Consider the following 17,240-nt stretch of genomic DNA (forward strand, 5'->3'; position numbering starts at 1 on the left):
CAAAGGATGATAAGAACGGTCAAAAACAGCCCACAGACCACCTCCAAAGACCTGTACTACTGGGAATATTGTTGAGGGTCTCATGGATTCCACTCAATATCAGCAGATACTTGAGAATAATGTTGAGGAATCAGTCACAAACTTCAGTTGAAGTTACCCCCAGGCCGGGGCTGGATATTTCAAGAAGACGATGACCAAAAACACTGCTGGTTCAAATGGGTGGGGCCATTTCATGGGCGTGACTTTTGCAAAGGGGTGTGGCTATTAAAAATGGGTGTGGCTTGTCAAAAGGGGCGTGGTTTTTAAAAAGGGGCGTGGTTTTTTCAAAGGGGCGTGGTTTTCTAAAAGGGGCAGGGTCTTGTGCACCCCCATCCTAAAAATTCACCAGCCGCCACTGAAAGCAATTATTTTTATTAGCTCTGGAAAAGAACACTTCCATGAGAGAAGATGTGGGAAAGCTATATATAACATCATGCTCATTCACCCAGACTCATAAGGCCACTTTCCCCAAAAAAACAGGATGGTAGAAGGAAGACGCACACATCTTTATAGACATTTGTGAATACAAATGATGTTGGAGATGGCTATACACATACCCACGCACGCTCATACAACTCTTATATCATCAGTCCTTAATATTATAAAACTCTTTCTTAAACTTAAAGGATTGATAAGCTGCTACCATAAAAGTATATGGGGGAAAAAAAAAGATTTCCCTCCAATATTATGCAAAATTAATTTTACCCAGTCTCATAATAAATGAGCAAAAACATTCTTCTGATTGTCTTAAAAAGTCCACAGAAGGAGTAGTTAATCCACAATGCAAGTTTTTTGGGTGCAAATTTAGAAGAAGAAGCCTAGCAGAACAGCTGCAGTCCACAGCAACTCACACAATCTATTTTGCAATGTAATTCTCTTCACAGAGTTTTCATCTCTTACAATAAGTGGGCGGCTGCTCATTATATCTCCATAGTAGTCGATCCATGGTCAGACTATTCTCCCCATGCAGCTCTTCCAGAATATTGTGCTTGTATTATAGCAGCAGATGTTCATAGAGTGTCTTCATCAGGCTGCCTCACATTTTAATGTCTGAAGTGCTGGATTCAAGCTATTGGATATTAATATGGCCTTTCAATATAGTAAACAAACAAAAAGTAATTCAGGAAATGCTTAGAATATTGGTGCCCAAATTAACAGAATTTGAACCAGAAGAGCATTCTGGATTCCATGCAGTACTAGTGAGGATATACCCATGGAGAACTTCCCGAGACGCTGGGCAGATTTTAAATGGTAGATATGCATCCTGTTTGCCACATTCTCTTGAATCTCTTATATAGAGGCATTACTGCATCCCTTTGATGTGCTGTGGGGGAGGGGTCAGCAATTCATGCTGGTTGCCTTATTTAATTATTGGTAGGCTGTAAAGAGGTTGGATGAACTGCAAGGCCCTTGGGCAGATATAGTGTTATGAGAACACATGATGACAATTCAAAACTCTTCATTCTGCCGTTAAGAGTCCCCAGCACTGGTACCAGTCATTTAGACATACAAAGCACCCTGGGAAGCTGACATTCATTGCTTGTAAGTGTTGCACAGTCCTTTTTGTCCGAGACTTGTGTTACTGCTGAGACAACATGGCACTCCGGTTGGCTTTCATTTTCTCAAGTCGCTTCATCAAATGGCTATTGCCAACTTCAAGCTCATCAATTTTATCTAAGGCTGTCCGGAGCTGGAGAGAACAAAGAAAACATGAGTTAACATGATAATGATCTAGTAAAATGAGAGGGTTAGAATTAACAAGTAAAATGAAAAGAGGGTTAGACTGAAAATAAATGAATTTAATACCCTTTCATGTTTATTAATGGCTGAAAACCATTGATATTGAAAATAGTGGCTAAAGGGACATAATAATAATAATAATGTATTTCTTTGTTGCATCAACAGGAGAATATTTTAAATGTTTTATGCAAAATAATATTAATGTCCTGAAAGGATTACTTTGGCATCATATGCCAAATGTAATATAGCTGCATACTATATTGGCACTGTGTTCACAATTCACCAACATGCACTTCCTTAGTTTAACTACCTATTTAAAAAAAAAAAAAAACATTTAAACATTCTTTAAACATTTTAAAATATTTAAATAATATTCTTTCATTTGCACGATAGATATGTTCTAATTTAATTTAATACACATTTAACAAAAATAATGTATCACACAAAGACTGTTCTGTCACAATCACAGACTTTACTGTCAGCATTTTATCTTTTATTTTCTGTTATTTGTACAAATGTGTTGTAAATGCGGGAGAGAAGATAGCACAGTCAGTAAAACATGGGGTCAAAATATTCTTTAGATACATCAAGGAATGGACAAAAACTAAGGTTGGAATAGTAAAATTGAAAACAATTGAAGGTAGAATAGTAGAAGGAGATTAGCAAATTGCAAACTGTCCCATTGATTACTTCTGTTCTGTCTCCACAAAATATTGTCAAGGAGGAACAACTACATTAAGGGATACTACAAAAAAATGGAAATGGGCTTAGTCCTAAACTTTTTTTTACAGAAGATGAGGTTTTATTGGAATTATCAAAAATAAACATAAAATAATATCAGTGGGTTCTGTTCTGTATCTGTTTTATCAGTCACTATTGACAGACATTGTTTCAGATGATTGGGGAATGGCAAATGTAGTACCTCTACATAAAAAGAGCGGTAGGGATGAATCTGGTAATTAAAGGTCAGTTAGTTTAACTTCAGTAGTAGGGAAATTAATGGAAACCCTCTTTACATAAAGACAAACAATTTAGATCACCAAAATCAGCATGGTTTTACTTCAGGGACATAATGTCAGACTAATCTTATTGACTTATTCGATTATGTAACAAAAGTATGAGACCAGGGTTGAGCAGTTGATGTAGCATATCTAGATTTGACACCATCCCACACAACAAACTAATTCACAAACTGTATCTCCTTGGTCTAGACCCAAAAAATGTGAACTGGGAAGAATGCTTGTTTAAAGGGATACTAAACCCAAAGTTTTTTCTTTAAAGGGACACTCAATCAAAATTAAACTTTCATTATTCAGATAGAGCATGCCATTTTAAACAACTTTTCAATTTATTTCCATTAACAACATGTGCACAGTCTTTATATATTTAAACTTTTTGAGTCACCAGCTCCTACTGAACATCTGCAAGAATAAGTGTGTATGCATTTGTGAATGGCTGATGGCTGTCACATGGTACGTGTATGCATTTGTGATTTGCTGATGGCTGTCACATGGTACAGGGGGAGTGGAAAAAGACATAACTTTTAAAATTGTCATAAAAAAAATCTACTACTCATTTGAAGTTCAGACTAAGTGCTATTGCATTGTCTTGTTATCTTGCATTTGTTGATTATGCAAATCTACTGTGTTGACTGGTCCTTTAATGATTAAGATAGAGCATGCAATTTTAAGAAACTTTCTAATTTACTCCTATTTTCAAATTTTCTTGGTTCTCTTGCTATCTTTATTTTAAAAACAGGAATGTAAAGCTTAGGAGACGGCCCACTTACAGAGTGTCTTAGTAAGAATAGTATGTTCAGCAGAGAGGGCAGTTGCTAGTGGGGTTCCTCAGCAGTCAGTTCTGGGGCCTATTTTGTTTAACATATTTATCAGTGATGTCAGCAAAGGGCTATAGGGGAAAGTATGTCTTTTTGCAGATGATAGAAAAAAATGTAATAGAAAAGATACTGGGGGGGGGGGGGGGGGGAAGAGGTGCACCAAATGAGAAGTGATTTAAAAGGATTGGACAAATGACTGGGATCTAAAGTTTAACACTACAAAGTACAAAATTATGCATTTAGGAAAGAAAAAACAAAATTTATGCTTACCTGATAAATGTATTTATTTCCCAGCATGGAGAGTCCACGAAACATTCCAATTACTAGTGGGATATTGACTCCTGGACAGCAGAAGGAGGCAAAGAGCACCCCCCAGCAGAGCTGTTAAGTATCACTTCCCTTACCCATAACCACCAGTCATTCGGCCGAAGGGAAATGGAAAAAGATAACACAAGGGTATAGAGGTGCCTGAGGACTAGATAAAAAAACTGTCGTCTTAATTTGAATAAGGGCGGGTCGTGGACTCTCCATGCCCGAAAAGAAATAAATGAATGTATCAGGTAAGCATAAATTTTGTTTTCTTTCCTATGGCATGGAGAGTCCACGAAACATTCTAATTACTAGTGGGAACCAATACCCAAACTAGAGGACACAGAATAAAAAGGGAGGGAGAACAAAACTGGCGGACCTAAACTGAAGGCACAACTGCATGAAGAACCTTTCTCCCAAAAGAAGCCTCAGCTGAGGCAAAAGTATCAAATTTGTAAAATTTGGAAAAAGTATGAATAGAGGATCAAGTGGCCGCCTTACAGATTTGCTCCACAGAAAGCCCATGAAGATGAAACAGCTCTAGTGGAATCAGCTGTAATTCTCTCAGGAGGCTGCTGTCTAGCTGTCTCTGTCTCATAAGCTAAAAGGATAACACTTCTCAACCAGAGAGAAGTGTTATCCGTTTAGCTTACGCTTATCAGAGAAAACAATAAACAAGAAGTCTGCCGGAAATATTTAGTTGCTTGAAGATAACATTTAAGAGCACGCACAACATCCAAGTTATGCAAAAGGTGTTCCTTCTGGGAAGAAGGGTTAGGACAAAAAGAAAGAACAACAATTTTTTGATTAATATTGTGATCCGACACTACCTTAGGGAGAAACCCCAGCTTAGTATGAAGAACCACCTTATCAGCATGAAAAATAAGGTAAGCGGAATCACACTGCAGAGCCGAAAGTTTGGAAACAGAAGAAATAGCAAGAAAAAACAAAACCTTCCAAGATAGTAATTTAATACTAACAGAATGCATTGGCTCATGGAGCCTGCTGCAAAATTCTAAGAACAAGGTTAAGACTCCAAGGAGGGGCAACAGATTTAAACACAGGCATGATTCTGACCAAGGCCTAAACAAAAGATTGAACATCTGGCAGAACTGCCAGACGTTTATGCAGAAGAATAGACAGAGCAGAAATCTGACCCTTCAAAGTACTGACTGAAAAACCCATCTCCAGGCCCTCCTGAAAAACAGCTAAAATTCGAGGAACCCTTACTTTGTTCCAAGAAAAACCTTTTGAATCACACCAATGAAGGTATTTACACCATACCCTATGGTAAATTCTGCAAGTAACCGGTTTACGAGCCTAAAGCATAGTATCTATGACTTTCTCAGAGAAGCCACGTCTAGCCAATCTTAGACATTCAATCTCCAAGCAGTCAGCTCCAGAGAAACCAGATTTGGATGAAGAAATGGACCCTGAAGTAGAAGGTCCTTCCTGAAAGGTAACCTCCACGGTGGAAGAGATGATATCGTCAGCAGATCCGCAAACCAGATCCTGTGAGGCCATGCAGGAGCTATTAGAATCACAGAAGCTCTCTCCTGTTTGATGCGAGCAATTACTCCTGGAAGCAACGCAAACGGAGGAAACCGGTATGCTAGATTGAAGCTCCAAGGAACCGCTAGAGCATCTACCAGAACAGCTTGAGGATCTCTTGACCTTGAACCAACTTTGGAAGCTTGGCATTTTGATGAGACACCATCAGATCCAACTCCGAACACCCCACCTGAGAGTTATCAGTGTAATAAACCTCTGGGTGGAGAACCCACTCTCCGGGATAAAAAGTCTGCCTGCTTAGAAAATCCGCCTCCCAGTTGTCCACCCCTGGTATGTGGATGGCAAAGAGATGACAATCGTAAGACTCCACCCACTGGAGAATGTGAGACACCTCCTTCATTGCCAAGGAACTCCGAGTTCCTCCCTGGTGATTGATGTAGGCCACCAAGGTGATGTTGTCCAACTGAAATCTGATAAATCGGACCAAAGCTAGTTGAGGCCAAGCTATTAAAGCATAGAAAATTGCTCTCAACTCCAAGAAGTTTATTGGAAGAGACCACTCCTCTGGAGTCCACAGACCCTGTGTCTTTAAGAAACCCCAAACTGCTCCCCATCCTAACAGGCTGGCATCTGTGGTCACAATCACCCAGGAAGGCCTCAGGAAGCTTGTTTTCCCTGAGACAGATGGTCCTGTGAAACCCACCATGAGAGTGAGACTCTTGTTGGCTAATCCAAATGTATCTTCCATGAGAGATCTGAGTGGTCCCCGTTTGACTGAGCATGCATAGCTGCAGAGGTCTCAGATGGAACAGAGCAAAAGGAATTTATGTCCATGGAGGAAGCCATCAGGCAAATCACCTGCATGTATTAAGCCACAGATAGACAAATAGCACACTGAAGAGACAGGCAAGAAACATGAAGCTTGGATTTTCTGACGTACGTCAGAAAAATCTTCATGGACAGGAAATATATGATTGTTCCCAAGAAACAAACCCTTGTATCCGGAACAAGGGAACTCTTTCCCAGATTCACTTTTCAACCGTGGGAACACAGAATAGACAACAACATCTCGGTATGAGATCTTGCTAGATGAAAAGACGGCGCTTGAACTAGAATATCATCTAGATAAGGTGCCACAGCAATACCCTGGGACCTCACCACTGCCAGAAGAGCCCCCAGAACCTTTGTAAAAATTCTGGGGGCTGTAGCAAGGCCAAAAGGAAGGGCAAAAAACTGTAAATCTTTGTCCTGGAAGGCAAACCTTAGAAACTGGTAATGATCCCTGTGAATAGGAACATGAAGATACGCGTCCTTCAGATCTATGGTCGTCATGAACTGAACCCTTTTGGACCAAAGGAAGAATAGAACGGATGGTCTCCACTTTGATGGACCGAACCCTGAGGAATTGATTGAGACACTTTAGGTCCACGAGTCACAAATAGAGTCAGCAACAGGAAACATCTTTTTAAAAACAGATGAGGGTACATCATATACCCTATTAAGCTTACTAGACGTTTTTGGATTCTCCGCCAAGAGATTCAGATTTTTCTAAAGTAGCAAGAACCTCCTTGAAAAGAACTCAAAGGTGTCCTAACTTAAATTTGAAATTAATCTCCTCTGAATCTGCAGAATTTGTCACTACAGTATCAGAATCTGACAATTCCCCCTCAGAAGCCACTGAAGAATCATCCTCATCAGATAATTGAGACAAACTGACTAACGCAGCCTTAGCGGAGTAACCCTTACTAACATTAATATGTTTAGATTTCCTCTTACGCTTACCAGAAACCTTTGGAAAAGCTGATAAAGCTGCAGAAACAGCAGAAGTAATCTGCGCAGCGAAATCCCCAGGTAACAAAAACACCCCCAGGAGGTTGAGAGGAACCACAGGGCACTGCATGTGAAGCTTGGGAAGCTTGAGGGGAAAGCTGAGGCGTAGTTAGGATAACACTATCCTGAGAGACAGGAGGCTCAAGGAGAGACATCTTATCTTTAAACGTTAAAGTTTTATTTAAACATGAAGAGCAAAACTGTACAGGAGGAATTATCTTAGCCTCCAAACACAATAAGCATTTTTCAAATTAATCAACTTCAGATTTAGTGTCCATAATTGGGTATCAGTTCACAATTAACAAAAAAATGTAAATGCCAAATTAACTTTATTTATATGAAGTAATAAAACATAAATAAGCACTTAAAACCCTCAGCTCTGCTGAGGTCTTACCCCTCCAGAAGTTGCTATCCCAATAGAACATAAAACCGGACACACACGGTAGCAAAAAACACCTCCTTGTTACCAGCCCAAATCCACTTGCCATGCACACTGTAGATAGAAGAAAATGCAGCCTCCGCACTCGCCGTGGCAAACTCCGATCTGAAGCCGAAAACTGGAAGTGCCGAGGAGCGCTCAAGTGACCGCAATAAAAATAAACTTTTTTTTAAAGTTGTGCCAAACAAAAATGGTGTGAAAACTAACAGCAGCACAGCAAAAGGGATTGGGCCAATAAGCTGAACTGAAAAGTGATTGCAACAAGTAAGAAGTAAAACAAACACCTGTCAAACACTTCATACACTCTCCCATCTCTGAGCCCCCAATAAAAAATGATGCCTCTTTTCACATAAAAGCAGTGCCCCTAAAACATATTCAAATACTTTCCACAAGGATTTAACCCCTATAGTGCCGGTAAATTCCAACCTAGAAGGGAAAGCATTAATCTGTGGATCCTGCTCTGTCAGGCAGGAGCTGTTTTCTGAGGTGTGGCAACTTTAACATATCTACCAGGGACCTATAGAAAGGAAAGAACAGAGTAACCAACTCTGGCTTTCTATAATAGGGGTAGCAATAATGTTAGAAGTTTAAGCAAAGACCACCTTGCCGTCTTCTAACTGCTAATAGCCACCATTACTCTTACTAATGACATTGACATGGACACAGCATAGCCCCAATCCTTGCTTGCAGGGAAAAGTACCCATTAAAAGGATTAAAATCTTCAGACACCATCTTCGCCATCCTCCCGTGATCAAGGCAAAGAGAATGACTGGGGGTTGTGGGTAAGGGAAGTGATACTTAACAGCTCTGCTGGGGTGCTCTTTGCCTCCTCCTGCTGGCCAGGAGTGAATATCCCACTAGTAATTAGAATGTTTTGTGGACTCTCCATGACATAGGAAAGAAATCCAAACGTTAATTACAGACTCAATGACACTTTACTGACTGTTGCAAATGAGATACTGAACATGGGAATTATCATTTCAGATTATTTAAAATGTAATAAACAATGTTGTATTGCAGAGAGTAATGCCAGTAATGCTTGGTTGTTTTAGTAGGCTCTTATGCCACTTTACAGATCATTAGTTAGGCCTCATCTTAAGTATTGTGTGAAGTTCTTGACATATCTGCAGAAGGATGTAAACAAACTGGAATCCAAAGGAGGGCTACTAAAATGGTACATGGTCTAAACAATTAATTTACCAAGAAAGGCTCAATGATCTAAATATGTATAGCTTAGAGAAGAGAAGGGAAATAAGTGATACGATAGCAACTTTCAAGTATTATAAGGAGCTTAGTAAAGCTAAGGCTGTGAGTATTCGTAAAAAGAAAAATTCATGAACAAGGGGTCATGATCTCAAGCTGAAGGGTAGTAGATTCCGGAGTAATAGGGTAATAGATTAAAGGGATAGTAAACACCAAAAATGTTATTGGTTAAAAAGATAGATAATCCCTTTATTTACCATACCCCAGTTTTGCATAACCAACACTGTTATAGAAATATACTTTTTACCTCTGTAATTACCTTGTATCTAAGCTTCTGGAGACTGCCTCCTTATCTCAGATCTTTTGACAGACTTGCATTTCAGGCAATTAGTGCTGACTCTTAAATAACTTCACGTGCACGAGCACAATGGTATCTATATGAAACACATGAACTAACGCCCTCTGGCTGTGAAAAACTGTCAAATGCAGAGGCGGCCTTTAAGGGCTTAGACATTAGCATATGAGCCTACCTAGGTTTAGCATTCAACTAAGAATAACTGGAAAACAAAGCAAATTTGATGATAAAAGTAAATTAGAAAGTTGTTTAAAATTACATGCCCTATCTGAATCGTGAAAGTTTAATTTAGACTTTACTATCCCTTTAATGTAATAAACTTACACAAGAAGTGGTAATGACAAACACTGTGGGGGACTTCAATAATGCCTGGGATGAGCATAAGGCTATCCTACAAACTAGATTTGTTTATACTTTTAGGATATATTGGGCAGACAGACTTGTTGGGCCTATGGTTTTTATCTGCTGTCAAAATCTATGTTTCTATGTTTTGTTCTATTTAATCCTGTTTTTGTAGCATTTCTGGACAAGTTTGCCACATGATAAATGTCCCTTTGTTTCCACTAGCAATCTATTGCATTTCTAATTTTTATACTAGTATGATCTGTTGGATCTTTTACTGAGGTATATCTATTACAATAAATATGACATTTTGTCACTTCCTTATGGAAATAAGAGCTTTATCACTCAAATATATATTATAGTAGTGCACAGGTAAACTATCATCTCTGATTTGCTCCGATACATTTAGAGGTTCAAGGATTTTCAGTTTGTCCTCAATACTATCATGACTAGTTACTAGGCTATGAAGTTTTCTGGATAACGGTTGTCTCTTCTAATATGATGTTCAAAAATGACCTTAGCTCTACTTAAAATATTATGGCCCAGATTACGAGTTTTGCGTTAGAGGCTGTGCGGTGCTAACGAGCAGTTTTCACTCACCGCTCACTTACCTGCAGCGCTGGTATTACGGGTTTTTACAAACCCATCGTTAAAAGACAAGAAGTGAGCATTGAGCAAAATTTTGCTCATTACCGCACTCCAATACCAGCGCTGCTTAAGTCAGCGGTGAGCTGGTGTAACATGCTCGTGCACGATTTCCCCATAGGAATCAACGGGGAGAGACGGCTGAAAAAAAGTCTAACACCTGCCAAAAAGCAGCGTAAAACTCAGTAAAGCAGCCCCATTGATTCCTATGGGGAAACACATTTTATGTCTACACCTAACACCCTAACATGAACCCCGAGTCTAAACACCCCTAATCTTACACTTATTAATCTACATTATAATTATTAACCCCTAATCTGCCGCTCTGGACACTGCTGCCACCTACATTATATTTATGAACCCCTAATCTGCTGTCCCCAACATCGCCGAACCCTACATTATATTTATTAACCCCTACTCTGCCGCCCCAAAGTCACCGCCACTATAATAAACATATTAACCTCTAAACTGCCGCACTCCCACCTCGCAAACATTAGTTAAATATTATTAACCCCTAAACTGCCAGCCCTAACATCACCGCCGTAACAGCAGAAGTCCAGCGCACCCGGCAGCAATGAGACTCAACAATTGGATATGCCTTAATATATACCTTTAATTTTAGTACATGTTGATCACAGGGCTAGACAAAGCCAAATATGCCTGATGGCCAAATAGTCCAACACGCTAAAAGAAAGGCAGCATATGACAGGCAGCAGTAAGGGAAAAGAGATAATGGTCACAAACATCACCGCCACCTACCAACATTTATTAACCCCTAATCTGCCGCCACTATATTAAAGTTATTAACCCCTAAACCTAAGTCTAACCCTAAACCTAACATCCCCTAACTTAAATATAATTAAAAGAAATCAAAATAAATATTCCTATCATTAACTAAATTATTTAGTAAATACTTACCTGTAAAATAAACCCTAAGTTAGCTACAATGTAACTAATAGTTACATTGTATCTAGCTTAGGGTTTATTTTTATTTTACAGGCAAGTTTGTATTTATTTTAACTAGGTAGAATAGTTATTAAATAGTTATTAACTATTTAATAACTACCTAGCTAAAATAAATACAAAAGTACCTGTAAAATAAAACCTAACCTAAGTTACAATTACACCTAACACTACACTATAATTAAATTAATTTCCTAAATTAAATACAATTAAATACAATTAAATAAAATTAGCTAAAGTACAAAAACCCCCCACTAAATTACAGAAAATAATAAACAAATTACAAGATTTTTAAACTAATTACACCTAATCTAATCCCACTAACAAAATAAAAAAGCCCTCCCAAAATAAAAAAGCCCTAGTCTACATTAAATTACAAATAGCCCTTAAAAGGGCCTTTTGCGGGGCATTGCCCCAAAGTAATCAGCTCTTTTACCTGTAAAAAAAATTACAAATCCCCCCCCCAACATTAAAACTCACCACCCACACAACCAACTCTACTCTAAAACCCACCCAATACCCCCTTAAAAAAACCTAACACTAACCCTTTGAAGATCACCTTACCGGGAGAGGTCTTCATCCAAGCCGGGCGAAGTGGTCCTCCAGACGGTAGAAGTCTTCATCCAGATGGCATCTTCTATCTTCATCCATCCGGCGCAAAGCGGATCCATCTTCAAGACATCCTACGCGGAGCATCCTCTTCATCCGACGGCTAACACTGAATGAAGGTTCCTTTAAATGACGTCATCCAAGATGGCGTCCCTTCAATTCCGATTGGCTGATAGAATTCTATCAGCCAATCGGAATTAAGGTAGAAAAAATCCTATTAGCAGATGCAATCAGCCAATAGGATTGAAGTTCAATCCTATTGGCTGATCCAATCAGCCAATAGGATTGAGCTGGAATTCTATTGGCTGTTCCAATCAGCCAATAGAATGCCAGCTCAATCCTATTGGTTGATTGCATCAGCCAATAGGATTTTTTCTACCTTAATTCCAATTGGCTGATAGAATTCTATCAGCCAATCGGAATTGAAGGGACGCCATCTTGGATGACGTCATTTAAAGGAACCTTCATTCAGTGTAGCCGTCGGATGATGTTAGGAATTTTATTTAGATTTATTTAAATTATATTTAAGTTAGGGTGTGTTAGGGTTAGACTTAGATTTAGGGGTTAATAACTTTAGTATAGTGGTGGCAACGTTGGGGGCGGCAGATTAGGGGTAAATAAATGTAGGTAGGTGTCAGCGATGTTAGGGACGGCAGATTAGGGGTTAATAATATTTAACTAATGTTTGCGAGGCGGGAGTGTGGCGGTTTAGGGGTTAATATATTTATTATATTGGCGGCGATGTCCGGTTCGGCAGAGTAGGGGTTAAACATTTTTTTTAGTGTTTGCGATGCAGGAGGGCCTCGGTTTAGGGGTTAATAGGTAGTTTATGGGTGTTAGTAAGTGGATTTGCAGTATTTCCAAGTCTGGTCAAAAAAGTGAGTGGTGCACCTGTACCTGCAAGACTCGTAATACCAGCGGGCGTTAAAAAGCAGCGTTAGGACCGGCTAACGCTGCTTTTTAAGCCTAACGCAAAACTCGTAATCTAGACGATATTTTGTGTCCATCATATTGTGTCACGATATTAGTTTGTTGCCAAAGTTATTGATCTCAACTCAGTTATTTAGCTTTACTTTGAGTCTAAAGTTGGCCGTTAGTTCACCCTTCCTCCTAACGTTTTCCCCTTACATCATATATGAGTGGTGGTTTGCCCAAGAGTTGTCATTTTTTTTTTCTCATAATGGGAAATATACTTTTGGTGACTACTAATACTTTCTTGTTGGGGTTAAGAATAGCTAAAGAATAAGTAAGTTATTGGAGTGTCTACGAGTAGTGATTATATTCCTGTTAACTGATATTATTTTATGATTATTTAGCAGTATATATACTGTACACATGTATGTTTAAGTGACATTTTTTTACACCTTGATTGTTATGTGCCAATTTTCAAACCTCAATAAAATAAAAATGAAAATAAAAATGAAAATAAAAAAGCAATCTTCTTTTAAAAACATTTCATAGTGCAATGTTTAAAAAAACAAAACACTATTGTAAAAACAGCAAGTTACGGTTTCTATCTTCAACGGGATATTAATATCCCATAAACAAAATCTTGTTCCTAAAAAAAAAAAAACTTGCCAAAAGTTAAAAACCTGTTTATTTAATGAACACATTTAGTTAGAGTACATGGGGAGCTATAAATATCACTTTTGTGAAAGCGATATTTGCGCTCCACTGAGTAATACCAGCGCAAACTAATGTGCGCTGGTATTACAAGTTGACAGCAATGTGAAAGCGAGCTCGTGTTCACATTGCTGGGAAGCATTGCGCTTATGAGAGCGCACTTCCATGTTTTGCCGTATTATTCCCACTGGACTTGACCCCTGCCTATATCCAACTAACTGTGCTCAGTAGAACTCTAAATCTGAGGACTTTTTTGATTTTTCTGCAAATCACCCATATCTCAGTGAAAACGTCTGTGGGCTTGCTATAGAATGTCTTGCAATAGGTCAATACCCAAGTCACTCAATGGAATGTTTCACTTGGCTCCTTGCTACAACACCTCTTATTCCTCAAAAGATTAGTTTCCTTGTCTGTTAGATAAACAGTTCACCATCAATTACTGCTCTTTGGTTTTTCAGTTTAACATCCATCTTATGGAATAGTTTTAACCATTTAGCATGAAACAACAAGTCACTCTTAGTAAAACATTCCCCCATTTAGTTTATGAGCACGATTTTTTGGTATCACTCATACCTCTCTTTGCAGCTTCCGTTTTTCTGCTTTTAATTCATCTTCTATTTTTTCAGCACTTTCTGCTGACGTTTTATAACGAGTCACCTGACTTTCCAAGCGTATTATCTAAAGAGAATAGAATTGTTTTAGTCTTTCTCCATTACCACATTCATGCACTCATCACACTAGCATTGCCATTGGACCGTCCTCACATTGTCCTGTACATATTACAGTGTGACGATTACAGGACCCAGGACATTATAATTACATTTGGCCTATTATAAAATACATTTCAAGCTCCTGTTTTAACATTACTACTCTACAGGATCACTTGACTTACAACTGACTGATTCATCTACTATGATTAGCTCAGTTTAGACTCACATTCTGTTCTAAGGCGGTTATTTCTTGCGTGGATTTGGTAAGCTTAAATTTGAGGTCACTGATTTGTCTGTTGGCATCTCCTAGAAGAAAAAATGCACACACTGATTAGGCAAAATATTTTCCAATGGTCACAGGCTGTGTGGGACAAGCACTACATTGTTCACACTACTACCAAAATCATGTGGGTGGTAGGTAGACATCCTGCTGCTATAGGACCAGATTATAAATGGAGCACAATTGGTAGCACAGGGTGCACTATCCATATTGCTACCCTGCGCTGGTGTTACAAGTGAATGGTAAAAAAAAATTTTTTAGTGTACACTATACTTTCAATGGATAGCACAGGGTGCATTATTATTTCTCATATTACAAGTAGTGAGCGCAATACGTAATAGCACAGGAAAATTTTGCAATCTTGGAGACAAAACACATGCACAATTTATTAAATTAAAGTATTTCACTAATTATATATATATATATATATATATATATATATATATATATATATATATATATATATATATACACACACACATACATATATAGTATATATATGTATGTGCTATTGATTTTCCTCCTTTACCAGCAGCTATCTTCAAAGTCGTTCTTTTTTTAACTCATTACAGAATCCGGTTGATATGATAACGCTCTGCATTTTATACTGGGAGCTGCCATCTTGTAGCTCTGGTATAGTTGCATCCTATGACAGAGCAGTGCACTTTCACAACTGTGCCTTTCACTTCAGATTAGCTCACATAATAGAGAGCAGAAGTGTTACATTTTTGAATTTTTTTGCACAGTTTAAAAAGTTAAATAACAAATATAAGCTCCAAAAATGGTGGTGCCCAGCGAGAGGATGCAGAGCTTCACTAACTAATACTTGAGAAACTTTAAAATAAGAGAATGAGTTTGAAGACAGCAGCAGGCACAGAAGGAAGTGAGAAGTGACCACTCTATTGTAGTGGTAACTCAGCAGTTTAATGTACCTTTAACAGTCATTTAAAAGGGATGTGGTATATGACAAGGTGTTTGACTGTGTATGTATGCAGTGTGTTAAATAGATATCTCAATACAAAATCATAGTTTTCATGTTAGTGAAGAAGTCCACTATTTGACCATCAGCTTAGTGCTTGAGCGATATCTGGAATGAGTTTTTCAGTGTGCCCCTAAAAAAATTTGTGTGAGTGTACCAAGACTTTCACTGTAGTGCTAACATATAACTTTAGTTTTCAAAATAAGCACTTACATAAAAGTGCTATTGATCTAACTTTAACGGTGTGAGCAAACAATATTGCTAATATTTTTGCTCTCCATTTGAAATCTAGCCCATGGTTACAGTGCGTAGGTAGGTTCAACGTAGTAGGAAAAAAATACAATCACTTTTGGATTTCATGAATACAAGTGTAAAATGCACACCAATTTTTAAAATGGCTTTGGTTTAACTATGGGTTATATGTGAGTGCTTTGGGTGTCCTTATGAGTCATAAACAAAAATGTGAATCAAATGACACACAGTGCACAATTAAATAAAATGGATACATTCACCAAATGACTACTGATGCAGTTTAAACCAAACGTCCTTTTATTAAGAAATCTTCACTGATGGCTTGTAATCCTCATAGAACCCCCACTACCACCACCACCGAAAACATGGATTCATAACGTAACAGTGTTGAAATTACAATTCCTTAAGTTGTTTACAAATACTCACATTCTTCAGTGCTTCATTAGTGCTAAGTAAAAAGTGCCGCAATCAGTTCCTCTGGATCTCCGGATTACTTCTTTAAAATCAATTAAAACAAGGAGTGTTTACATAGCGAATTAGCGATGAAATGTACATTGGAGCATAGAGAGGAGTGCCACAAGGAAGGGACAATCCGGTTTACAGGGATGGCGCTCATACAAGTATACACAGTATTGTAAAGCAAAGTTTCTTTGCTGTATATTCCTTTAGTGGGCGGAGTTCTTTTGGACACTACCAGTAGAGTGCCAGATATGTGGTTGTAAACACTCCTTATTTTAACCCCTTCCTGCCGTTAGGATACTTCATCCCGTCCTAACTGGGCTGGGTTTAGCCATTTGGCTATCCTAAAGCTGTAGCAGCTTTCTAAATGGCATTGTGGCTGGAGGGTGTGCCTAGCATCAAAGGCACTCCCCCCTAATCCGATCCCATCATTAAAATCACACGATCGTTGTTAATTGATTTTAAAATAAAACATTTTTAAGAAGTAATCCTGAGATCCAGTGAAATTGATTGGAATGATTTTTACTTAGAGCTATTTTTAGCTCTGAAAAATGTGAATATTTGTAACAAGCTTAAAGGGATAGTAAACCCGAACATTTTCTTCAGATAGAACATACAATTTTAAAAATTTTTTCCAATTTAATTCTATTATCAAATTGTCTTTATTCTATTGTTATCCATTGCTGAAGGGACAGCATTGCACTACTGACAGGAAGCTGAAAATATTTATTTATCCAATCACAAGAGACAAATGCGTGCAGTCACCAATTAGCAGCAGCTCCCACTAGTGTATGATATGTGCGTATTCATATTTTAACAAGGGATGCTAAGAGAACGAAGCACATTTGAAAATAGAAGTGGATTTAAAAGTGTCTTAAAAATGACATGCTCTATCTGAATCATGCTAGTTTAATTTTGGCTTTCCTATCCCTTTAAAGGGACAGTCAACACCAGAATTGTTGTTGTTTTAAAAGATAGATAACCCCTTAATTACCCATTCCCCAGTTTTGCATAACCAACACAGTTATAATAAATACACATTTTTACCTCTGTAATTACCTTGTAGCTAAGCCTCTGCAGACTGCCCCCTTATTTCAGTTCTTTTGACAGACAT

General features: G+C 38.2%; 1 protein-coding gene across 1 annotated transcript in view; it reads right to left on the bottom strand.

The window, feature by feature from the left end:
- Window positions 1-395: 395 nt before the first annotated feature.
- Window positions 396-17,240, bottom strand: part of LRRFIP1 (LRR binding FLII interacting protein 1) — a 244,359-nt gene continuing 227,514 nt past the window's right edge. Inside the window, exons 24-26 of the mRNA XM_053698848.1 lie at window positions 14,383-14,462; window positions 14,020-14,124; window positions 396-1,729 (exon numbers count right to left, since the gene is read on the bottom strand). Of these exons, the coding sequence (XP_053554823.1) occupies window positions 1,619-1,729; window positions 14,020-14,124; window positions 14,383-14,462 (296 nt within the window). The 3' untranslated portion in view covers window positions 396-1,618. The remainder of the gene's footprint in view (window positions 1,730-14,019; window positions 14,125-14,382; window positions 14,463-17,240) is intronic.

This window comes from Bombina bombina, chromosome 1, assembly GCF_027579735.1.
Source record: "Bombina bombina isolate aBomBom1 chromosome 1, aBomBom1.pri, whole genome shotgun sequence".
In the NCBI taxonomy this organism is placed as follows: domain Eukaryota; kingdom Metazoa; phylum Chordata; class Amphibia; order Anura; family Bombinatoridae; genus Bombina; species Bombina bombina.